Source organism: Phoca vitulina, unplaced genomic scaffold (assembly GCF_004348235.1).
Source record: "Phoca vitulina isolate PV1807 unplaced genomic scaffold, GSC_HSeal_1.0 scaffold27, whole genome shotgun sequence".
NCBI lineage: Eukaryota > Metazoa > Chordata > Mammalia > Carnivora > Phocidae > Phoca > Phoca vitulina.
The window spans coordinates 19,315,316-19,342,139 of NW_022589730.1; the positions used below are offsets into that span (position 1 = coordinate 19,315,316).

At 37.3% G+C, this 26,824-nt stretch overlaps 1 protein-coding gene across 20 annotated transcripts in view; it reads left to right on the forward strand.

Annotated features, from left to right (window-relative positions):
• Positions 1-218: 218 nt before the first annotated feature.
• The window catches only part of TCF4 (transcription factor 4), a 349,872-nt gene continuing 323,266 nt past the window's right edge, over positions 219-26,824 (forward strand). For 4 of the 20 annotated variants that reach the window (XM_032422839.1, XM_032422845.1, XM_032422842.1 and 1 more), the window contains exons 1-3: positions 1,885-2,008; positions 2,896-2,987; positions 4,681-4,753. In XM_032422839.1, the coding sequence (XP_032278730.1) occupies positions 2,916-2,987; positions 4,681-4,753 (145 nt within the window). In that variant the 5' untranslated portion in view covers positions 1,885-2,008; positions 2,896-2,915. Of the gene's footprint in view, positions 758-1,439; positions 1,587-1,883; positions 2,009-2,895; positions 2,988-3,853; positions 4,030-4,100; positions 4,220-4,680; positions 4,754-26,824 lie in introns of those variants that run through there. The other 16 variants (XM_032422846.1, XM_032422847.1, XM_032422866.1 and 13 more) reach the window with 10 other exon arrangements.

Consider the following 26,824-nt stretch of genomic DNA (forward strand, 5'->3'; position numbering starts at 1 on the left):
AGCACGGGGCCTGCGAACAGCCCCAACCTCAGGAGCCCTTACGGTTCGGCCCCACTCGCCACACCAGACGGAGCCCAGCCAACCGCCTCCGGTCCCGGAGGAGGCGTGGCCCGCACGCGCCGCCATCTTGGGTGCCTCTCTAGGCTCTCTGTTTACTACTCTATGGCCGCTCGCTCCCGCCCCGCCCCTCCCCAGTCATTGTCTGGAGGAGCAGCCGCGGCCGCAGCGCCTTCTCTTTATAAGCCCGCAGTGCCCGGATGTGAATGGATTACAATGTATCTTTCAGGGAAACCTATTATTATCAATGTGACTCCACGGGGGAGTCAATGGTGATGATGATGAGGAGGAGGAGGATGATGATGATGAGACACCTCTAAACTTGGAACAAGTTTAAGACTTTATAAGAGGAGAAGAAAAAAAACCCACCAACAAGATTTGTTTGAGGAAAAATTCTAACTATCCTGTATTGATATTTTTTTTATAAACAATAAGAAAAAGTTGTTGGATTTTTTTTTTTAATGATTTCTTTTTTGGGGGAGGGAATTTTGTTGCAGTTTTATGGTGGAAAATGCAAAAACCAGAGCCAGGTGCATAATCTTGTATTCTGTGGATATCCCTGGAGCAGAACTGAGTACCAGTTAAAATACTTTTTTGGGGGATACACATGTGAGATACTAAGTACTTGCAGAAGATTTTTGTCTTTCTTTTTAAAGTCACTTTCCTTGGAATATTGTGAGCATATTTGTGGCCATTTAAGGTAACGTTACAATTTGCTGTCAGAGTAAACTGTTTGTAATTGAATTTAATTTTTAAAATGTCGATCCCAATGTTTTATTAAAACAAAAGGAACAACCTATTAAATAATTGCCAATGGGAAAAAGTGTGTGCATGCATTTTGTGTATGTACTTGCACATCTAGCAATTACAGGGTTTCAGGAATGTGTATTTTAACACACGTTAAAATAGCGTATGTTGCATATACTGGATAAAGCACGCTTGTTATTACGAAACGATAGAATTATGAAGCTTAATTTTAATCCTAAAAAGTGATGTGAAAAAGTATGTTTTAAGAGCATGCAAGGCCTGTAATGGTAAATGTTGAATTCAAAACTTATAGTGCTGGCGAACGGGGACTTAGCGTGGCTAGGAACTCAAGTGTAAAAACAAAACAACATCCACCCTCAAAAATTGCCTTTTTTTTTTTTTTTTTTTTGGCGAAGTTTGCAGCTATACTAATCTGTGACTTAAAAGGGAGGGGAAAGAAAGTATGCAATTTAGGTTTCGCCCCCAATGCAAAACTACCGAAATGAAAATCTCCCCAGCAAAATGTGGCTTGGTTTATATATGGAAAAGAAAAATATTGTTCCTCTTGGCAAAGTCTTTTTGCATCACGTGTATTTGCAGCCTAGTATAAACTTGCTTTGCTGTGTGTGGATGTGTGAGTGAGAGGGAACGAGAGTCAGAGAAAGAAAGAAGTGAGGGGATGTAAACTCGAATAAATTTCAAAGTGCCTCCGATGGATGAAACGGGCAAAAACTGAACTGTTCAGGCTTCAGATTGTAACTGACGATCTGAGGGAAAATGAGGTGCTCGATGAATTTTCGTTTGTATTTTTTTTGCGAGGCGGGGGAGGTGTTGAGATTTTTTTCTGGGGGGGTGCATCCCAGCCAGCCCGACCCGAGTGAGCCGCGTCTCCCCGCCGGAGCCCCCCCACCCATTTCTTTGCTGAACTTGCAATTCCGTGCGCCTCGGCGTGTTTCCCCCTCCCCCCTTCCCTCGTCCCCTCCCCTCCCCGGAGAAGAGAGTTGGTGTTAAGAGTCAGGGATCTTGGCTGTGTGTCTGCGGATCTGTAGTGGCGGCGGCGGCGGCGGCGGCGGCGGCGGCGGGGAAGGAGCAGGAGCGGGCGCGGGCGCAGGAGGAGGAGGTGGTGGTGGTGGAGGCAGTGGTTAGACATGAACGCCGCCTCGGCGCCGGCGGTGCACGGAGAGCCCCTTCTCGCGCGCGGGCGGTAGGTACCGGCGCCGGCGGGGCTCGGCGGGCTGATGCGCCGGGCGGCGCGGGGCTGGCTGGGGCTCGGCGGCTCCGCACGCGGCTCCGCGCCTCCGGAGCCGCGGGCTCCCGGCTCCCGGCGCTCCCAGAAGAGACACCCCTTCCCCTCCCGCGCCTCTTCCCTCCCCCTCATCTCTACCCCCCCGCCCCCCCCCAGCAATGCCACTTGGAGGGACCGATGACTTTGCCAAGGGCCTGACTTTAATTTTTACAACCCTTTCTTTCACAAATTAGGGTGCTGGACAATTACAGGACCCTACCCTCCACTCTGCTCCCCCCTTTCGCCGACCCTGTCACCCCTCCCCCTTTGGACGTGTTTTCACTCCAGAGACGCTCATCTTTAATTTCTTTATAGCTACTTTGAAATGCAGAGTGGAGTGGTGTGTGTGAGTGTGTGTGCGTGTGTGTGAGTGTGTGAGTGTGTGTGAGGGGGGTGGGGTGGAGGGGGGGGGGAAAGTTGAGACCGGATCGTTCTGAGTAGTTTCTCTTTTCTCTGTGATCCATTCATTTCTCTACCTCCTGTTGCATAAAATGATGCGCTGAAGAGCGGCTTTTTTTTTTTTCCTTCCCGGATTTGGTTTTATAGTGGATGTTACCAGTTTTGATCGTCTCTTTGGAAATACAATATCAATATCGCTTTTTTTTTTTTTTTTTGCTATTGCTGCCTATTCCATCTTAAAAAAAAAAAAAAACCAACAAACTCTCCCATCCCTCCCTCCTTTCCACCTTAATCCCGCCCGCCCCCACATCCCCACCCCCAACCCCCCCAGTCTCCAAAAATCCGATTGTGTTTTCTCCAAGGATTGGGACTGGATTTTCTGATTGCGGTTATTTCCATGTTTCTAGGTTTGTGTGATTTTGCTAAAATGCATCACCAACAGCGAATGGCTGCCTTAGGGACGGACAAAGAGCTGAGTGATTTACTGGATTTCAGTGCGGTAAGAAAGAACGGTGGAAACTAACAACAGCTGTGAAAAAAAACAAAACAAAACAAAAAGCCCAAACACTTCAGCTAGAAACCAATAGTAGTCTAAAGGACGGGAATAATTTTTAATTGGCTGAATCCTTGGCAAACATGAAGGTCTTTTTGATAAGTTTTTAACTACAATTTTTGGGTGTGATGGACGATTCAGGCTTCCCCCCCCCCCCAGAGTGTAATTACTTGCCTTGAATTCCCTACCCACCGGACCTCCAAAATAATGGAATCTCACCCCAAATGAAAGGACAAACAGACAACCCTAAAACTTGGCCTTATCTGAACATGAGAGTACTCATACTTTGCGCACTACTCGTTTGATTTGATTTGATTTGATTTTTTTTTTTTTCTGGAAATGGAAAAGAGAAAAGAGGAGACCCAGTTGTCTCTTAAAGTTTTAAATTGATGATGCTTTGGGTTCGTAGGACCTGTAGTCCTCTTAGTTCCATCTTTTCCTAGGATTCTGAGAACTCGTATATGTGTGCTGAGCATCAGACAGTCTCTAGAATCCTTTAGACTGTCTTGGTAAATGTCACAGTCGTGAGATCAGCACAAAGCAAAACTTACACACTTGTGGAGTTTTACGGCGTGTAGTTGGTCCCTCTCCATCCCTTTGCCTCCCCCTTTCCCCAAACCAAGTCCCAGACCTGTCAGGGGAATTAATTCCTTTTTAATGCCAGATGAGTTCGGTGTAAGATGCATTTGCAAAGCAAAATAAAAAGAATCCACAAAACACACAAATAAAATCCAAACCGCCTTCTAAGTGGGGCTCTTTGATGTTGCTGCCGCCGCTGCTGCTGGTGCTGCTGCTGCTGCTGGTGCTGCCGCCGCCGCCGCCCCCCGCCGCCGCTGCCGCTGCTGCTCTTCTGGACCTTCTTCTGGAGAAATGGCTTTCGGAAGTTTTGCCAGGAAACGTAGCCCTAGGCAGCTCTGTAGCCCCCTTTCTGCTTGCTGCACTTTCTCCATTCGTTCCTTTGCTTTTTGCAGGCTCTGACTCAGGGAAGGTGCGCATTATCCACTAGATACGTCGAAGAAGAGGGAAACCAATTAGGGTCGAAATAAATGCTGGAGAGAGAGAGAGAGAGAGAGTGAGAGAGGGAGAGAGAGAGAGTGTGAGAGAGTGAGAGAGAGAGAGAGAGAGAGTCTTGCTACAAATTGCTCGCATGTTAGAGGCGAAATGAGAATTTAGTGCAGGTGGCACTTTTCTATTTATTTGGGTTCACATATGACAGGCAAATCCTATACGGGATGGAAATGGACATTGCCACGTTTATGGCCAAGGTTTTCAATATAAAACAAACAACTTTGTTCTTCTCCTTTGTAAAACTAGTGTTTTCTAGAGAGGCCGCTGCCCTCCAGCTTGAATCCCGATAACACTATGGGGACTGTGTTTGTTTAAAGTGTAGCAGTCTTGCCTAGTGCTGGCAATCGAAGGAACCTGAGGAAAAAGAAAGGACAGAGTGGTAAAGGGGGGGGGGGGGTGACTGGTAATGTTATGCTTGTTTTAGTTTTAAGTTGGATGGTGATGTATTTTACTCAAATGAACCCTTAGCATAAACTCTTAAGCTATTTGGTAAGAGTATGGAAGATCTTTGACAAACTCTGAAGGCACAAATGTCTTCTTTTTGACAATAATATTTCTTTGTTTCTTTTAGATGTTTTCACCTCCTGTGAGCAGTGGGAAAAATGGACCAACTTCTTTGGCGAGTGGACATTTTACTGGCTCAAGTATGTAAATTCTTTTCTTAGCGTGTAGTTAAATGTTCTTAGCTGTTTATTCACTCGTTGTGTATTTTTGGCTCTGTTGAAGTGTTCTGAAAAAGTCATTGAAATTTTAGCTTGTAATGATATGGTTATTTCATTAGCCATCAGTAGAATAACTTACACAAAATGTTATCTTTTGCAAAATTAAAATTAGGCCTTTTTATCAATCAAGGAAACTGTCTCAGAATTCCATTACTTAATTTAAAAGCAATTTTCTAATGCAGTTGTAATCAAACACGTGAAGATAAGGCCAGTGTTGACATGGGGAAAATGAATTTATTTCCCTGTTTGAAAATAGAGGGAAAAATCTAACTTTCAAAAAAAGGGAAAATCCCTTGTAAATAATATTAATTATTAGGTACTATGTATAATTAACCCTGTTAAAGAAGTGAGCACTTAACTTTGCAGATGAATGCTGCATTGTAAACCATAGCTGTAAATAGAAAGTCTCTTGCTCTCTAAGAGCAAAATATGAATTCATTTATCTTTAAAATATTCTTTTTTAGCTATTTTTTTCCCTAAGCATTTCCTTGTGCAGTGAATTTTTGCTATATTTAAAGTTGCAAATTTGGAAGGACTTTTACATTTTATAAATGAAAGGTCTTTGGGTGATGCTTAAAAAAAGACGTTAGCGCTATTCACAAAGGAATCTGTGTGCGCAGTGATTATCTGGCATCTAAGGAGGAGTTTTAATAGGGGACTCCCTGAAGGTCTCTTATTAAAGTGAAAACTGAAAATATGATATTCACTTAAAATGGTGGGTTGTTTTTTTTTTTTTTTTTTGTCTAGTGAATTTCATATGGGAAGGAGGCATACATGGTTGCCTGCTATCCTTTAGGTTTAAGGCTTAAATCCATTTATGCTTTTTAAGCAGCTGTAGTATTTTGGGAGTTCTGGCAGTGGTAAATAACAGTACATTAGACAGAATACCATTCTTAAGTCAGACTGGTAAATGTTGACATCTTTTAGCTGTGAGATGCCAGTGGAATTTTCTGTTAAATATTGAATATAATTTCACATCTCTTAATTTTCATTTGATGCTCTGGCAATGAAAGAAATCTGTTCACCTTTGTGATTTGTATAATTGGTATGCTTCTATAAAATTAGTGGCTTTTAAAAGTTGCTCATTTCCAAATAAGTTACTTCTCCTTCTTCTGGCCCCCATAAGACTAAGTTAAATCTCTATAATTTGATTTATAGTAATAGAGAATATAAGATGCTTCCTATAGATCTATTTTATCTTTTAAATTTTGGGGTTCACTTTGATTAAAAGTACTATTGACCATATATTTGTGTTTTGCTGTCCTGGACCCTGTTATATTTTCCATTTAGGGACTTAACATTTTTTTGTTGTCTTAGTATTATATCTTCCGAATTTTGGTGTTGTATTCTCTACACAACTCTGAAGTGAAGATGGGTACAAGTATCTCTTGTGGACAAATTAATTTTTCATGTTAGACAGTATCAAAACAGTAACCAACTTTATCTCTGACAGTAATTTTCTTCATGATTTTACTTAAGAAAATGTGTATTCAGCTTAAATCTAAAAGTAGATTATGTCAGAAAGGCCCAGAGATAGACTGCTTTCAAAGTGCAAAAAACTCTTTTGCACTCTGTGAAAACTGACACATTTGGAATAACTTAAGTGTATCAGTTTAGGTATGGTTTAATAAAGTAAAGTGATTTAGAAGCATGAAATTGTGTTACATTTAAAAAGACAACTGTGCATCTGGTCCCTTTTCTGTGTTCACATTTAAATAAAGTCCTTGCTATGATGTTTAAGTGTTTACAGAGAATACAGGCTGGATAAGTATGAATATGTATTAATGCATTTTAGTAAGTGATTATATATTGAACTTACACAGTTCTTAAGATAAATACACACACACACACACACACAAGCACACACACACACACACACACACGCATAATCCTAGAAGAGACTTCATCCTTAGTAATACGTGTTAATGATATTTCTAATGAAGATGCTGTGATTATTTTAAGGTGTTGAACTTTAAGTTACAATGTACCACAGTTGCAGTTTTCAGGCCCCAATGTTTACTTGTAAAGGTAAAAAAGTGTAGTGGCTATTTTGTTCTGGCAGCTGGATTGAAAATGCAGGGTATTCATCCAATGCAGTATGATGGTGACTATAATATATGGAGTACAGATTGTAGTGTTGGTTTTTCTCATCTATTCAAGACATATTTGAACACAGGGCTATTAGTGAAAAAAATGGCTTATATTTCCACTCTACAACAAAGATAAATCTCTTTTAAAGAATATCAAATAGAAAAATCAGGAAAACTACACTTTGCCCATTAACTGGAAGGATGAGCTAGGAAACTTTGGACAGAGAAATAATTTTCTAAATTTACTAAAGGTTAATATCCGTTGTCTTGAGTGGGCTCAGATGTCCCTTTCATGGGTAGCTTTGAAACGTGGGTCTAAGAAAAAAAGACGCCAAGTATAAGTAAGTAAACTATTCATATTTGCAAAACCAGCCATATTTCTTCAAAGTGAGGCATGGTGATATTTCATGCTTAAAGTTCCCAATAGCCTTTCAATCGATTAATACAGGATGCTCCATCGTGATTTGCAATGTGGGAATGAAAATAAAGTGTGGCCATATTCCCTTTAATCTTTCATTTCACCAACATGGTTTTCCCTACCACCTTAAGAAATGGTGAGGCTGCTAGGGAGAATGGAATGTAACCTGAGCTACAGCCTGACATTCCCAGGGAGCATTTTTCACATGAAAGGCTTTTGTCAACCCAGGAAAGGACCAGCAGTTTTTGTTTGATGTTTGCAGGTGTTCAGCAGAGAGCACTAAAACAATTCAGCCATGATGGTTCAGAGCTTCGATGACCTTAACAGAATGAATTGGTGGGCTCTGGAATTATTTTTAAGAAATAGTTGTAACCTATATGGTAACTTATACAAAGGGATTTAATAACCGTTATATCATTGATCTTAAAACAAACTAAAAGCATACACATGCCTGGATGATTGGAAAATATTCTTGTTAAAAAGTAGGGTGGCAAAGTCACCAAAAGAAAAAAAAAATGCACCTACAGTCTATAATTTATTGATGAACGGGGGTTAATTTTCTATTATAACAAAAATGCAGTTTATTTGGTTATCTTTGAGTGTTTTATGAGCAAAAGAGAAACATACTAGCTTTGGCATCTTCTTAAAAAGTAGTTTTCGAGTTGGGCCACTAAAATGATCTATACTCAAGAACAGCCCTGGTCACATCTGTTACATGTATTTACAGTTCGTCTGTGATGGATACTACATCTTCCTCTCTTAGTTTAAAAGTTGAGCTTTTTTCCTCTGTAACTGTTTAGTTTTACCTAGGTGTTCAGTGTTTGTTAAAGATTGCCAAATGAATGGGTGTTTCAACAATTAAGAGCAGTAGTAAAATGTACCACATCCCTGTCGTGGTCATTTTTGGAAGAGGAGAAACATTTTTTGATGTTCATACAGGTTAGTTAATCTCTACCCACATAACACACCAAAATGACACATCAATTTAGTAAATTCAGGGAGAAAAAAAATTGATCCAACGGGTGCTTTTTGTATCACAGAGAAAATTCAAATGGTCAGCATCCTGAATTAATTTCTATCCGTAACAGTTTGAGTTCATGGTTATGGTGTGAAAAAAAAAAATTGATCTCTCCTTAAAGGCATTTGTTGAGTAGAATCATTTAATTGTGTATGTGTGTGTATTTGTATGTATGTGTGTGTTTTCAAACAGCCTTACTATTGTAGTACAATTCACAATGGTGGTTTGGCTTTTTTTGTAAGGAGCAGAGTAATTTAATAGGTTTAAAAATAAGTCAAGTGGCATTAAACCCATTATATTAGAATCATAGAATTTTGGGGATAGCAACCCCTTAGGAGTAGACCACCCAGTGCCTTCCTTGTACAGCAAAAGAAAACTGAGGTTCTAACCTGTGCCTTTATTTGCTATTCTAAAAAACAAGTTTTGATTTGCTAATTCTTTATGGCTCTACACATCCTTTATGGGAATGACTCTGGTTTCACTACTATGTTTTTCTATAATTTGTGTTGCATAATAGGGTATAGGATGTGTGTGCTGATACTCCTTCTGCATGTGCCCTTTGAATGCTTTTTAAGGTTTAGAACTGTGTTTTGGATTATTGATCATTCTCTTTTACCTGACCTCCCCGTGACCATTTGCAAGATACTAGATTGAGTAATAGGGTATGGATGGGCATGACACTGACAAAATAAAGTGCTTATTAATATGTCAAGTGGCGCACTGTGCACCTTATATTTATTGTATTTTTTGAATCCTCACAAGAACCACGAGATGCAAGGATTACCATGCTCAATTCATAGATGAGGAAACTGAGATTCAGAGATGTTCAATGACATGCCCTTAAGGGCAGCCAGTAATAAATTAGGTTTTAAAGCCAGGTCTGCCTAACTCAGTGTCCTTTTCACACTGCACACATAGTCTGATATAGATTATTTTTCAAGATTATGTAGATATAAGAATATATCTTATTGAGGGCCACCAGGACTCAACTGAGGCTTGGCATGTAATATTATTCCTGATCTTTAGAGTAGATAAGCACTTTTTAAAAACATATTTAAGATAATGATATAAACCATGATATTTTTCCTGCCTTAGTATCCAGATAAGCTGGCTTTCTAATTTATGTTGGATTGCAATGTAACTTAGTCTGTCTCCCTATTATCATTATTATTATTATTACTATGAGGACAATATAGTAGATCTTTTGAAAGTTGTGCTTTCATTCTGTTGTGAATAGACAGTCTGCATGGGTGCCCATGAAAATACTTAGTTTTCAGTTATTTTTATGTACCTCATCAAACCAAAAGTTGAGGTAACCGAGCCTGCTCTGTTAATATCTAAAAAAATAAAGATTTACTATTTTTAACTGTAAAAAAAAAGTTTTGCAGTTCATTGTTAGATCTTTGAAACTTAATATTCAAGAAAAATAATCCTAAACTCCATCTGCATCACTAAAATAAGCAGTTTTGAAGTTTTGATGTGTCTATTACCAGACATGTGCTTAAAATGTTACGTTTTCTAAATTCAGAAGGAAGAAGCAGTACTCTATTTGACACTGACTTAAGTAAATAAAATGCATTAAACAAGCGTGGGGATCCAAGATCTGTTGAGACAGAAATGCTTAACATTTTTGACAGCATCAGCAAATTATCTTTACCCTACTATTGTAATGAGAAAATCACTTAAATAACAGATGAACAGCTAAGTCACATAAACATATATAATAGAACTATGTAATGAAAGTTTATGCTGTTAATTGCTCGAATCTGTCTTAAATGCTTAGAATCATGGAGCAGTAAAGACTGTCATATAAACAGTTTTGTTTTGAGCTTAAAATTATTCCTTTTTGCTTTCATCTGCTATGATAAACAAAGTAATTTTGTAAGCTTTACAGATCAAACATTTACTCCTAATGGTAAACTACATTTTATATTGGAAGTTTGCAACCTCGTCCAAGGCATAGAGTTGAGTCCTGGTGGCCCCAGGCCTGTGATTTTCAACGTTTAGTATTATGATGCTATTTAGATCTGTTCCCATAAGCCAAGATAACAGATCTCAAGTTGCCTAATAAGGAACATGGTGTGTTTTGAAATGTTCTTCAGTTTACAAGTCTTGAACCAAAATGTTCTTGGCCAAACCTTTAGAATATAAATCTATATGTTGAGTAAGTCAGATCTTGCATGGAAACAGCATCAAAATGAAGTTACATAGGAACAGAAAAAAATCCCCCCCTTTCTTATTTTTTTATTTTATGAGCTATATTTTATGATCAGGTGTTAGTCCAAGTTAGATAGCACGAAGTATTAGAGAAAGTAAAGCACATCATAGGGTTGTGTTTTTTTTAAAGGTTATTTATGTCAATGGTTTCTTATTACTCTGAGTGACATTTTCAAAATTGACCACCACATTTATAAACTTACACTTGGGTTATCCATTTTCTAAATCCATGAGCCCATTTAGACTCAACGGTGAGTTTGCACATGAGTTTTAGGTGGCTACTTTTGAACCATATGCCTCTTAATGCTTATGAGAGAGACGTTTGAGAGGTACTCATCTAATCTTTAGAGAAGATTGGTTGACGCTTTGTTATAAGCAATATATGTACTATTTTTTTAGTGTCCGACTCATAGGAATAGCAAAAGTGTTGAAAAAGGCTGTCATGTTTACTTTCATTTCCAAAATAAATAAAGGCCCAGTTAATCAGCATATCAAATACCCAGGTGTGCTTAAAATCAGTTTATATGGATGAATTTCAGGACCGTAAGAAAGTATTTTATTTAAAGGTGCAGCCACAAGATTGTTCAAATGGATGCTTTTGTACTTTTGTGTGACAATTAACATTTAATGAATGACTTTCTAGACTGCCATTGGTGGTAATTACTATATGTAGTTTATTAACTGCAATCCATTGTTGGATGTGCCCGTATTGATTTGTTTTGCAAACAACTCTTCACATGTTCAGCAGTATTTGTACATTACTTTTTAAAGAACCTGTTTTATTTGCTGATTGCCTCTAAAAATTTTAGCTTACAAATTCTCATGTACTAAAATGCCTCTTTGATCAGAGTCATTTTAATCGAATTAAAAATTCATCAACTTTTCAGCTATAAAATTTTTGCATTTAGATCCTCAGGGAATCTCAAAGGAACTGTACAATATTGATTTTAAAATAACTAATTTATAGAAATTTATATTTATAAGAGACTTTAGAGTTGCTCTATTATTTTTTAGGTAAAGAGCCAAGGTTTGGGAGGATTAAATGTCTTTTGCCCAGATCATACAGTTGGTTATTGGCTATAATAGGACACAAATACAGATGTCCTGACCCGCTGGTCAGGGAACCCATGCTGCTTTTAATTAAGGTTTGGACTCAATCCGTTGGTACCAACTGTATGTTTCTTAAGAAGAGGAAAACGTGTATAATCTACCATTTCTGAAAAAAAAAATTTAGATTATGAGAGATGGACATCATAATCCGGCTCACTTGTCATCACGTGTTCCAATTTGGCTAAGGCAGTTGACGAATAACTGTTAAAATGTATTGTGTTATTAAAAATAACAAAGTAAGACCCATGATTAAATATCAGGGCTGTAATTTAATCTCAGGGGTTCTGGTGCTGTTCATAAACCATTTGGCTTTTTTCTGTAACAGATGACGTCAAAATACAGCTTGATTGAATTATGACCCTGGGTTACAGAGCACCTGCTTATGCCTCCTTACTTCATGGCATGTCAGCATTTCCATTACAAACTTTTTTTTTCTCTGACATTTTTAACTTTAAATAGTTAAACTAGACTGATGTTTGGCATATAAACTTTCAGCCCCCCGAGAAAAGACTGTTTTCCCAATAAAACAGAGAAGGTGGTGACAAAGCCCCATTACAGAATACCTTTTAGAATGTTCTTCCTTGCTTTAATCTTCCATTAATTTAAACATTCCCTTTTGAGGTACTTGGCTGAATGGCAGAGCATCCAAATGGAAGGTTTTCAATCTCAAATTTCCCAAGCCAAGACTTAAATACAAGATATTCAGGGACTGTTAAACTAGGAAAAGACCTAGCTTATAGAAAGAAGGATATTGAAATAACAGCTCTGGACACGACCGTTTCATGCTGTGTGAAATGCTGAAGAGCAAGACATGAAAACATGCAAATTGGTGTACCTTGTCAGTGATTACTTTTGTATCCATTTATGATGAGTAAAAATTGATAATGTATGGTTTCGAAAGGTATATTTATTTCTTTCACTATCTGGAGACTTGCAGCATAGCTTCTGTTTACCCCTCAGGTTTTAATGTGTTGGCAATAGAGAGAGAATGTTGTTTCTATCTAGCTACTTATCTGCCTATCATAATTCTTATTGATGGTTCATCTACTAGATATTTTTAGTACATGCTATGCTCAAATCCCTGTGTTAGCAATTATAGGATAGAGAGGGACTTATGGGAGATAGGTCCTGCCCTGAGAGGGCATAGATTCTGAAAGGAAAGGATAGAAAACCACATACATAATTAATATTCAGTGTCCAAAAGATGAGTGCCATTTATGTTGTGAGAGTTTAGGCAAATAGAAATGATTTCTTTTGGAGGGAAATGAATAATGAAGGCTTCATGGACAAATCAACTCCGATCCTTGAAGGGGAGGAGAAGCATTTTGACACATGCGGACATTGGGACTGAGCATTTTGTGTCAAGATCCCCTGCGAAGCAGGCAAGGAGGAAGCTATTGCAAAGGGTGGATTAAAGAGACCTCCAGAAAGAGAAGCTCTTCAGCTCTGCTGTGGAGTCAGCTCTGGTCTGGACCCCTGCAAGGAATTCCACCTGCAGTGTCCCTACTTTGGAAGACTTTTTTTTCCCTTTCCTGCTTTTAGGATTTCCTTGGGGGTATTAATGATTATAATCCAATTTCTTCCCAAAGTATGTGTTTTTAATGGTAGAGTCAGGATGGAAATCACAGTTTTTATGTTCCCAGGTCCAGCCTCTTCCTGTTACATCATTCAGCAATGGAAATTTTCTTGAGCCAAAATGATAGCTACTGTGGAGAAAATGATTTATTTAACTGAATTCTGGAAATCTCGATTCTTTTGCGGTGTTTGCTGCTCAAGAGCTGCTTCATATTGACCAAGCAATAGAACCTCAAAGCTTACATCTTAAAGCTGAAAAAAATGCTGTGAAACTTTCCAGTGAATTTTAGTAGGGGTTTTATACCATACTTAACAATATTTTCAGATAATTTTTATTATTATCATCACCATCACCAGTGCCACATCTTTTGGTTCAAAAGCTAGCAGGGAAATGTGATAGTTATTATTACCATATTATACATTCAGAAATGCATTTAAAAGGCATTCTCAAGGATATTGTGATCCTAGCCAAAACTCATATAGTGTTTGTAAAAACATCATGGAGTGGCCAGATACACCTTTGGTTAAAATCTATCGTAATTATGTCACAAATAGGAAAAAAAATAGAAATACCATCCTCTCCTCAAGCATTGATGAGTTCAGATTGAAGTTGTCTTTTTCTCTGTGACATCCAAGTATTTCAGTGTGTAACACATGCTTTCAGTTTCCACAAGGAGACAAACATTCAAGTGATGGTTAAAATAGGCTTAGGAAGAACTTATTAATGCACGATTGTATTTGCTACATTGTAGAAACAAGAGAATATTCTGGATCCTTTTTTAAGGAATGTCAGTTATGAACCTATGTATCCCCAGAACTTTTCTTTTACTTTCAAAAATAAGGGATTCATAGTAGAACTATTTTGAAATGCTCTAACTTTAAACTCAGAGAGGAAACGTTTTGGTCATCAGGTGGTAATATTTCAAGACTGACTAAAAAATTTCATACATAACCCAATTTTGTAGTTTTGAAAGCAAAGACCAACAATATCAGTTTCAATCCTCGTTTGAATAATCATTCTTTGTTGTGTGCCTTCTTGAACATCATTATCTACTAACTGGTATCCCAAACCATTGAATGTCTTTCTACTCTTGTGGGCACTGTGATTCTTCGTCTGATTACCTTTAGCCACAAGGTTAATTTTCTTTTGACACCATATTTTCCCCTGATTTTCCTAACCTCTTATTCAATTCATCTCTTCAGCCTATGTAGAATTATTTCTCAGACATGGGATGTGCATTTGCACTGTCCCACTTTCATCCTTAGTAATTTTGGTAGCATTGAATAAGGTGAGAAGTATTCTACAATTACTTTAACTGATTTGACTTAAAAAATTCCATTATCGTTTATAAGGGCTGATTGTGTAAAGAATTTTGAGAGCTTTGGAAAGTGAAAGGGATGAATGAATATAATTTTTTTTTCAGTGTGAATGTATTTTATTGGAATAACAATAGAATTATTAAGAATTATTAGCTTTCGTTTACTCATTCATTCATTAATTCAGTAAATGTTTTGGAGAACCGAGACAAATTACAGAGCTAGACTCTGTGGTGCTGTAAAGAAGAACAAATCTCAATGTTAGCATTGCAATTAGAGCAAGCATGACGTTGCTGTTGTGAGGTGGAATTCCTATACCAATTTGATGAGAAAGGACTTTAAAAATAAGTGGTGTTGACATACAGAATTAGACTTCTTGAAAAGATACTTTAAAAAATAACTAAGTGCAGACTTCACGTTTCCAACTGCAACATAGAAATACTGGAATTTGTGTACAAGTGTACTCTACGTGAGTATAAAGAAAGGAGAATGGGTTCCAATGATTAGGGAAATTGGACCTGGGAGAGTATTGTTATGAATATACTTTCAAATTTAGTACCAGGGATTCTTTGGGAGGCAATGATAATTACATTCCATTTGTCCTTTTTGAGCAGAAATGAGAGTTTTGGATTTATAGATAATGCTCATTTACTTCAAGGGCACTAGATATGCATGATTGTCTTTTTTTATTTTCATGCTTGAATTTTTTAATATTTAGTCTTACAATTTATGTGCAGTAAAGTTATTCATTTAGTTTTAAAATTAAATGATTATTTATTGAGCATCTACCATGTGTCAGCTACCATGCTGAGTGCTGGAAATGAAATGGTGAGCAAAATAGACCTGTTCCTACATTGCCTAATTGTGGGAGACAGACATTCACTTGAATAATCAACCAAAGAAATATCAAGTTCTACATTTGAGCATTGGGCAAGTTTGCCATAGTGATATTTGACCAAGCTGAGGAGTCGGGAGAAGCTTCCCTGAGGCGGCACACCTGACCTGAGGTCTGAGGGATGGAGGGGTAGTGCAATGGTGAAGTTGGCAGGGTGGAGAGCTGGGCATGGTGGTTGGGGTGGGGGCTAGAGCATGGTCTGAGCAAGGCCAGGGAGAGTGTAGGGGCCAGACCTTGCAAGGCTGAGCAATAGGGTGCCTTTGCAGTGTGCTGCCAGTCAGATTTGTGCCTGGGAACACTCTGGCTGCAGCCTAGAACACAGATCTCAAGGGTAGTCAGTGTGGGTGGCCTGAGGAACCAGTTGTGAGGCTTCAGAAATCCAGATGAGAGATGGTGCTGTTGGTCCTACAGCTTGGGTGGTGCAGTTCAGAGAATTGACTATAGACTTTATTTGATATCTATAACTTTAGCCCATTGGGGAGGGAGCACTCATACTTGGACACTTGCTCTTTTTTGGCGAAACTTTCTATAACTTTAATACTTGAAAATCTATTGTACCTCCTAAAAGGACCTGTGAGACCTAATTCAACAGCCCTGTGATATCCCTGCTTTTTTAGGAACCAAGTACCATAGAAGTGCTTTTTATTTTCCGAGGCAAGTGGTAGATTGATTTTGCAGTTCTCTTGAGAGAGGGTGCAGAGGTGGGAGTGGAAGAACCAGGCAAAAGGACTCTTCTTTCTTATTCAGTGGTCGTCAGTAATTATGTACTATTTAGGCTTCCTGTAGCTTCTGTCCTTATTACCAGTCAACATTATGATGGGTTGGCTAAATCTGTGGAATTCCTTGAAAGCCTGAAGTCAGGTATCAAGTAGCACAAGTGTGAGATGTTGTTGAGTGTCTTTGCTGGTGAACATTAGGAGGGGGGTTTGATTTATATGATACTGTGTCTGAGATTGAAACACTATTATTTGATTGTATTTTGTCTGAGGTGGCCCTTGGGGGAAAATCATCAGTTCACTTTTGATTAGCAACAAAATGAAGTTTCCCACTTTTACAAGTCCCAGGAAAGAGTCCTCCTCCATCTTTTCTAATGAGGGCCTCCCACTTTTACTCTGACCACCTCATTCTTTCTCTGCCCCTCCCTCCATTTTCTCACTAATCTTACTGTTTCCTATTGGGAGTCACCTGTCAAACCAGTATGTTTGTTAGTCCATTTTAGTTAGGAAAAATACCACCATTCTTTTGTTATATTTACTGTTAAAGTTGAAGAAAAAAATAGCCTGTCTTCCCTCCCTCCCTTCCTCCCTCCCTCCCTCCCTGCCTTCCTTCCTTCCTTCCTTCCTTCCTTCCTTCCTTCCTTCCCATCTTTGCTTAAGCCAGCTAGTTAGAGTATTAGGGTAATGCTGTGAGTATGGGTTGGATCCTGACTTCAATGCCAGTTGGTAATACTTGGCTCCGTGATCCAAGAGCTCTGTGCCTTCTTCCTCAGAAGGGTGCTGAAAGGAGAGAGTCATGGACCCGTCTGCACCAGGTGGATAACTCCTTAGAGCATGTGCCTTGCTGCTGATGAGTTGGTAGGGTAATGTTGATGTAAATGGACAGCACTCACGTGTTGTTCCTGCCCCCTGGAGAATTCCTTCAGCATCTAGGCATGCATTAGCAATTCTCAGTTAAAAAGTAAGATGAAATATAATTACTTTCCTTTTGGGTTGGGGAGGGCATGCAGATTTCTTTCACAGTATCTGCAGTGCTTTATTTTTTGGAAAAAAATGGTAGAATATTATGGTTAACAACTCGATGCTTGAAATATTTCATAATTAAAAATAAAACAAAAATGTAACAAACCAAGCAAAAACTCTTGTTCTCATTCACATTCCCTTCTGAACACCGTCCTCTTTCTTGCCCTCCTTCACAGCAAGAAGTTTTGTCAATTGTTGTCTACACTGGCTACTTCAGAATCCTTTCCACCCATCCCCGTTTTATTTTAAGTCTAACAGCAAGCAAACATTTCAAAACATATTGTATCTTATAATGCTTGACACTTACAAAATAATGCATGTAGCATATATAAATTCTGAAGTTTCATGATGAAATGAAATGACCCCCCACTCAACGTGAGAATCAGAACATTTGCCTTTCCTTGTGGGTTCCTTTCTTATCCACATCCCCCTGCCCTCCCTCACAGAAGTAAATATTCTCTTGTTTTTTGTTTTTTAAAAGTAGTTTTATGGGGGCGCCTGGGTGGCTCAGTTGGTTGGGCGACTGCCTTCGGCTCAGGTCATGATCTCAGGGTCCTGGGATCGACTCCCGCATCGGGCTCCCTGCTCAGCGGGAAGCCTGCTTCTCCCTTTCCCACTCCCCCTGCTTGTGTTCCCTCTCTCACTGCCTCTCTCTGTCAAATAAATAAATAAAATCTTAAAAAAAAAAAAAGTAGTTTTATGACATGTATATGCGTTTCTAAATAATAAGTTGTTTGGTTTTACTTGATAGAGGAGTATAAAAATGGTAACATTCTTATACTGTCTTGTGTTACTTTTTTCATTTGTTTTATGTGTTGAAGATTTGTCCATGTTGTTCTATGTAGCATTAGTTCATTTCACCGCTGGTGAATATGCCTCAATTTAATTATGCACTTTCTAGTTAATGATTAAGTTAATGAACCTTTGGATTGATTCCCATTTTTTGGAACTACACACTTTCCTGAACATCTCTTGATGCACTCTTGATCTTGTTTTTTGATATCTGTAGGGTAGATATCTGTGTTGTTGGGTTGTAGAGTTATGCAAATCTTCAAAATGACAAGATAGTGCCAAATTGTTTTCCAAAGTTTGTTACCAATTTACACTCTTTCTAGCAGCTTAAAAGATCACTATTGATGCATATGTCCACCTTTGGTGTTATCAAATGTCTTAATTTGTATCAATCTAGTCAGTATAAGATGTAAAATGTATCTCACTGTGGTCTTAATTTGCATTTCCCTGATAATTAATGAGGTTATTAAACATCTTATATGTATGTATTTATTTATAATTTGTGTTTGTTCTCCCCTGCAGTCTTACCCCACCCTCAATTTTTTTATTGAGTTGTTTTTTTCCTATTGATTTGTAGGTGTTCTTAATACATTTTTGGATAATAATTATTCTCAGTCATACATGCTGCAAAGACTTCCCCTTATGTTATGACCTATACAGAAAGCCATAAATTTAATGTGTTCATATTACTTTTTTCCTGTGCCTTTTCATGTTTTTTGTCATGGTTGGGAAGTTCGTATCTACTCCAAGGTCATAAAGATATTCCCTTATATTTCTGAAAAGGCTTTCATAGTTTTGACTTTGGCCTTTAAGTTTTTAATATAGTTGGGGTTGATTTTGTAGAGTGGGAAGTATGGACCCAATTCTACCATTTCCATAAATGTCTTGATAGCCATTTGTTCTAGAATCATTTATCAAAAACTTCCTCCTTTCCCAAGGCATCCACAATGCCACTTCTGTAATGTTTTAAGTTTCTACATTCGTAAGGGTCTTCCATTCTGAGTCCTTTATTTTCATCTATTGGTCAATTTGTCCACCCTTGCCTCAGTACCAAATTATCATAAGTTTTATACTACATTTTGGTATCTGATAGGTAAAGTCCTTCTTCCTTCTTTTGTCACACATGTACACATTTTACTTTTGGCTATTGGGGGCTTATGTTCTTCCATAGCATTTTAAAAATAAGCTTATTAAGGTCTCTCATAAGCCTTTTAGGGATTTTATTGAAGTTACATGGAAACTAATGATCAACTTGGACAGCATTAATATATTTTTAACAAGATTATCTCCACTTACGCATCTCTTCATTTCTTTAGGTCTTGTTTGGTATCACAAAATAAGGTTTTAGAATTTTCTCCATGAGGTTTTGCATGTCTTTTCATGGTTTATTCTTAGATACCTTATTTTTTGTTATTATTTTTAATGATTTTTTAAAATTAAATGTTCAAATTGTTTGTTGGTGGTATATATAAATGCAGTTGATTTTTGTATATTGATTTTTATATTCAGCTATGTTGCTGACTCTCTTATTAATTCTAAAAATGTCTTTGTCTTTTCTTTAGAGTTTACCTTATAGGTAGTCATATCATGTGCAGATAATGACACTTCTGTTGTTTTTCCTTTGAAACCCCTATATTTGGCTGTTTCCCCCTCCTCCTCTTTTCTTGTCTTACTGAGCTGTCTAGGACCTCAAGTATATTGTTAAGTAGAAACAGCAATAGTGGATATCCGTGTCTTTTTCCTGATTTTCCCTGTTGACATTGATGATGGTAGATACTTTATTAAGGAAGTTTCCTTCTATACATTTTCTGCTAAGAGTTTTATCATGAATGGTATTGAGTTTTATCATATGCTTTTTCTACATATTTAAATTATTATTTTTAAATGCCCTTTAATCTGTTTATGTTGTGAGTGACATTTATATTTTTCCCTATGGTAAACCCCTCCTGTATTTTTGGGATAAAATTAATGATCATGATGTGTTTGCATTACTTTCTTAAAAATAATGTTCTGGACTCAGTTTTCTAATAGTTTCTATCTATGCTTATAACTAAGATTGGTATATAATATTTCTTCTCTTACTGTCCTTGTCTAGTTTCGGCTACAAGTTTATATTGACTGTAAAATGAATAGGGGAATATTTCCACTCTGTCTTCTCTAGAAGAGTCTGTATAAGGTTGAAATTATCTCTTCCTTGAAATATGGTAGAACTTATCTGTATAACCAACTATCTGAACCTGATGTGAGATTTTAACCACTGTTATAATTTTTAAGTAAAAAGTATTGAGAACGAGAATATTACTTTCTTTTTCAGATAGTTCTAAAATTATATATGTGAAGAAATTATATATGTGATGTATATCATTTTTTTCCATTTCATATAAAGTTTTAAATTGATTGCCATAAAGTTATTCATGGTGTTTTCTTACTAGCTTTTTAATCTCTGCTGACTCTATAATTAAGTTTCATTTATCATTCCTGATTTTATTTGTGTTTTCCTTGATCAAGATCACTAGAGGTTTTTCTCATCTATTAGTCTTCAAGAAGAATCAACTTTGGATTTATGGATTATTTTTGTGTCTGTGTTTGTTTCCTACTTAATTAATTTATAATCCTTATTATTGCCTACCTTCTATTTGCTTTGGGTTTATTCTGATTTTCTTTCTAACTTCTTGAGTTGACCACTTAGCTTATTAAATTGTCATCATTTTTTTTTAATGTAAGAACTTAAGGCTATTAAATACCCTCTAAGTATTGCTGTCACCGTATTCCATAGGTTTTAATAGGTAACATGTTCATTGTATTTGATTTATAACTATTTTTAAATTTCCAATATAGTTTCTTCTTTGACCTTTGCAATATTTATTGGTGCCTGGGAAATTTTACAAATGAATGTGTTATTTATGCTGTATTATTGACTTCTAATGTAATCTAATTGTCAGAGAACTGTTCTATATGACAACAGTTCTTTGGTTTTTGTGAGACTTGCTTTATTGTCAGTTTTAATTAATCAGTTTTCATAAATGTTCCATTCTTGAGAAGAATGTGTATCCTCTTATTATTGAATTGAAGGATCTATATGTGTCCAGAAATTTAAGCTTCTTAATTGTGCCTTAAGATCATCTATACCTTTACTAATGTTTTGTCTGCCTGACATATTTGTCATAGAGAGAAATGGATTGAAATAGTCTTCTATGATGGTGATTTTGCAGATTTCTCCCTGTGTTTCTGTTTCGACGTTTTACATGTTGAAATTATATTACGTGCTTTTAAGTTTAGAATTGCTAGATCTTCCTGGTTAATTAAGCTCTTTATCGCTTTGTATGTGGTCATCCTCTTTCTGCTCTTTTGTCTTAAAGTCTGTTTTTTCTGTTTTAGTATAGTTATCTCACTTTCTTTTTGGCTAGCTTATCTATTTTTCAAACATTTTTTTTTTCAACCCATCCATGTTGTTGTGTTTTAGGTATGCCAACTTCAGCTGAATTTTATTTTTAATCTAATCAGATAATATCAAATTACTTAAATCCATTTATTTAATTTTGTACTTCAGTTTAGGCCATTTCCATAGACTATAAAGGTGCCTCTTGGAATTGTGCAACATGGTAGCTCTGTGATTACTGTCATCTCAATTCTTGTTTCCATTTGCATTGCTTCTTATACACATTTTTTTTTCTCCTTTCTCATTCTTTTAAAGAAATTGATTACGGGTTTGCTTGTTTCTTGCTTTATTTTCCCCTCTCATTGTTTGAAATTTATTTCTATCTTTTAGTGGTTACCTTTGAGATTTTACTATACATAGTTATCTGTCAAGGTCTAAAGATTGTCTATAGTCTTAATTCTCCACTGAAATAATTTTAGGACCATAGAATACCGTTCCCCCTATCACTCCCCTTCCTACTTAGAGTACTTTTGTTTTGAGCTTTAAAATATTTTCTACTGGGGCACCTGGGTGGCTCAGTTGGTTACATGTCCAGCTCTTGCGTGATCTCAGGTTTGTGAGATCCAGCCCCACATCAGGCTCTGTGCTGGGCATGGAGTCTGCTTAAGATTCTCTCTCTCCCTATCCCTCTGCCCCTCCTCGCACCCCCTGCTTGCTCTCTCTCTTTCAAATAAATAAATAAATAAAAATAAGATATTTTCTATAAATTAGATATTTTTTTATAGACAATGTTTAAATTTACCAGTTTACTAATTTCTTTGCTCACCACTTTCTGGCATTTTAGATCTTCTTTATGGGATTGTTTTCATATTTCATGAAGTCTGTCCTTTAGAAGGTTTTTGGAATAAGGATGTTAAAGTTCAACTCCTGTATTTTTGTTTATTCAAGATGTCCTTGTTCTTGAAAGATAATTTTGCAAGGCACACAATTCCAGGTTGATGTTTGTTTTTTCTCATTACTCTGATGATTTTATTCTATTATCTTCTGAGTTCCATGTAGCCCATGAGAGGTCTGCTGTCTAAGTAGTTGCCATTCCTTTTTAGGACATCTGTCTTTTCCCCTGACTCTCTTTCTCTTTTAGGTACTTAGCAATCCTATTTCATTAAACCTTTTGAGAAAATATTTCTTTTTGGTAAGAGTTCTAGGCATCCGGCTTCTCCATACCACATTTTGCTGGTGTTGTTTTCTGCCTCTCCTTTGCTGGCTGCTCTTCTGCCTACCTGTAATCTCCCAGGGATCTTACCTCTTCTGTTGAGAGGCCTCAATCTGTAATCAGATTGGGTTGGTTATCATACGGTTGTTACCAGTGAGACCTTGTTTTCCTTATTGAAAAATGGATAGAGACAGATTGTTGGGAGAATTCAGTAAGATAATACTTGCTATGTACTTAATCCATGTCCAACATATATTGGGCAGTCAGTGCATGTCTACTTTTATTCTCATGTGGATTTTCCTAAGTCATCCTAAGTCATCTCATCTGTTTCTAAGATAAGAGCTCTCATGTACATTGCTCCAGTCCCATTTGTGTCTTTCAGTGTCAGTTGTAGAGCCAGTTCTCTGTTATATGTCATTCCCTCCTCTCCTCTTAATATATGCCTCCTCTACATGTATGTGTCTTAGGAATGGTACAACCTAGTTGATTAAACCAAGATCTGGACACCTTGGACTTCCTTTCTCTTCCTTCCTCCCCATCTAATCGTCATGGAGTTCTGTTCTCCACCTCTACTTTTACCAGTCCAGATCAAGGCATCATCATTTCTTGTCTGGTCCAATTAATGTTCATGTTTTCACTTATTTCCTGTTGAATCTATACTCCAAAGCAGCCAGAGTGAGTTTTTAAAAAATGTCAAGCAGAGCATTTCATCTCCCAGTGTCCGTGTTTTACACTCTTATAGACATGTTCAGTGTTAAAGAATAACTTCTGTAGTCCTTAACATATCTTAGAGGTACCTCCACAGCCTCATTTGGCTCCCTTCTAATGCTCTCCTCACTCAAGCTACACTGGACTTCTTTTAGGTCTTGGGCTTTGCCAAGCTTTTCCTTGATTCAGGGTCTTTGCACGTGCTCTGGAGCACCTCTCCTCTTGATCTTTGCTGACGAACTCCATTCAGATCTCATCTGAAATGCCATTTTTGCAAAGAGGCTTTCTTTGATCTCCTAATCTAAATTGAAAGTTCTTTTGATTCAATAAATCCTGGATTTGCTTAATAAATGATTTAATAAACATACATATGTATTTTAATTTGAATCTACTGATTAAAAGGAATGATAGTTCTGTGGGATCTTGGCTCGTTTTAAGTTTAGTCATAGTATTGTCATTGGAAGTCACCAAACTTCTTTCCTTTTGTGTTCATTTGTCAGATTTTCAAAGTCATATAAATTTCTGATGATCATATTATAATTTTTTTTTGCATTTTCACATTACATTTTGCATGTAAAATTTATTACCAGATAAAATATTCTCCAATCAGGGATTGGACAGCTCTGAGTAACTGAGTACTATATGTTAGGCACTCTTAAGTCATTATTTTATATAAAGCCCTGAAATCTGGTCATCCAAAATTCACTAAAGAGGAAACCAAGACTCAGAATCCTCTGACTTGTCCAAGGTCATAGACGTAGTGGGGGCAGAGCCTTGGGTTAGTTGAGGTGTTTGAACTCCAAGAGGATAGCTTGTTCTATATCTTCTGCTTTATTTCTTCTATGAGCAAACTCCTGACAAATTGCTATAGTGAGTACAGTTCACAAAGTTTTTTCACATATATTACCTCATATAATATGTATATCAGGTTCTGGAGGGGGCATGCCATTTTTGACAGAAAATGGATCAAGCCTTTTATCTACTAACTTTTATTCCCCAGAGCATCCCTCTGAGGTCTTTGAGTTTATAGATGATAAGAGTTAAGCAAAGAGTGATTAAGGCAGTTCTCAGAGAAATGACGTAAAGGAATATTGAATTGCTGATGGGTATTTTTTCATAGCTGGAGAAGGAGAAAACATAGAGACTTCTTTAATTTCAATAGTTTTGTCTGTCGTGTCTGGTTGACTGCTATCTATCAATATCTATCTGTGATTGAATATGTTTTAGAAAAAGTGTAACCAGCGTAACTTGGCCTGGATTTTATAGATATTATTCTATGGAGAAGGCTAAAGTTTTTAAAGTTAATTATTTATAAAGAAAAGTATTAACTAGATACATGTTCAGTTAGTACTTGGTCATGGCAAAAAATCAAGAAAGTGGAACTGAAATTTGGAAAGCACCATTGGGTGAGTTGGATTCTTGGGGCCAAGTAGGGTATCCTTGGACAGACCAAAGGGAGGGACGTGAGGGAATGGCTGTTTAAGTGCTGGTAAGCAAACTTCTCCACCCAGAGCTTACCCAGTGCCTTCCATGGTTCTGCTTCCTCTACTAAATATTTTGGTTATTGGCAGGGCATTCTGGTTCAGATATACATTTTGATATTTTGATTGTATAAAGCTAAAATTTTAAAGAAAACATATGCTAATACTGAGTTCCTTATGTTATGGATTTTACCATTTTACCTCTTGTATGTCTAGCATCTAAAAAAGCAATTTTCCTGAAAAGAAGAAATCATTCTTCTCTATTAAAGACTTCAGAATAAACACGTTTGTGAAACGAGAATGACATAGACTACGGTAGGGGTCAACAAACTTCTTCCGTAAGGAACCAGATAATAAATATTTTCGGCTTTGTGGGCCATATATTTTCTGTCTGAATTCTGCTGTTGTAGCGTGAAAGCAGCTGTAGACAACAAGTAAATCAAAGACCATGACTGTATTCCAGTACAACTTAACTTACCAAAACAGATAGCAGCTGGATATTGCAGGGTTGGGGTAGGGCACGGCCTGCAGACCTTCAGTCTACAGAAATGTATTTTACACCAAAGTGTAAAAAAGATGGGCTTCTCCTCCTAGCTCTATTATTGGCTCTGTGATATTGGACAACTCACTCTAAATCTCAGAGAGTGAGAATGGTCATTTGAAAAGTAGGACATTCATACATTTTCTTGCATGGATGATATCTATTTTCTTGGTTTAAAAAATGTATTTAATATACATAAAATACCATAATAATGAGCCTGTGTTACTTTTGTATGCAGAACAAACTATTTAAACATTAAAACTTGAACTAAAAGAAGAAAATTATTGGTGCCTGGGTGACTCAGTCAGTTAAGCATCTGCCTTTGGCTCAGGTCATGATCCCAAGGTTTTGGGATTGAGCCCCGTTTTGGGGTTGAGCCCCGTGTTGGGCTCCCTGCTCAGCAGGGAGTCTGCTTCTCTCTCTCCCTCTGTGCTTCCCCCTCACTCATGCTCTCTTTCTCTCTCAAAAAATAAATAAAATCTTTAAAAAAAATAAAAGAAGAAAATTGTGACAATAATATATATGTGAGAGAATGTTGTAAGGAGTAGATCAGTTTCTTTGTGGAACCAAGATGGACATAAATAGATCAATCAATAAATATTAGGCATGCAGATCATTATGGGGAAAGATTGTTCCCTACTTGTATATTTTGTGTCATACAGTACCTTATTAGTTACTGATTATTTTTATAGCATTTGTTTATATATTCATTTATCAATTAATTTAACAAATTTATTGAGCCTTAACTATGGGAAGGACTGTGTCGAATGCTTGAGATACTAAAAATGATGATAAATAATACAGTTCTTGATCTTGGGGAGTTCACATTCAGAGAGAATATTTACATAACATATCCTACTGTATGATAAATTCTCCATTGGAAGCATATATGTAGGGACACCTGGATGGCTCAGTCAGTTAAACATCTACCTTCAGCTCAGGTCATGATCTTAGGGTCCTGGGATCGAGCCCCGAATCAGGCTCTGTGCTCAGCAAGGAGTCTGCTTCTCCCTCTGCTCCTCCCCCTGCTTGTGCTCTCTTTCTTTCAAATAAATAAATAAAATCTTAAAAAAAAAAAGCATGTATATATGGTGTACCACTAGGACATCAGAATTATTGTGAGTAGAGGTAAGTGCCAAGGTACCTTCATTGAGAACTGCCGTGTCAGTTGGGCCTTGAAGGATGAGTGGGGAATCTTTAGACAGAAGGCTGAAGGACAATTTGAGCTGGGGGAAGGGTATGTGCAATTGTAAACTTTGCAAATCTCATATTGTTTTCTAGGACTAGAAATGGAGTAATACAAGCAAGGGGGGATGTGATGCTCAATGTTTGGCTATGGCCAGGGAGTGAAGGGCAGGGAATTTGAACATTTTTGGAGCCATAGAATGCTTTGGGAGTCTGATGAAATATAGGACATTTTCCATAGGAAAATTCATATAGCATGAAGATTTTAGTATTTTGTATGCAATTTTGGGAATAAGGATCTAGAGATCACTTTAT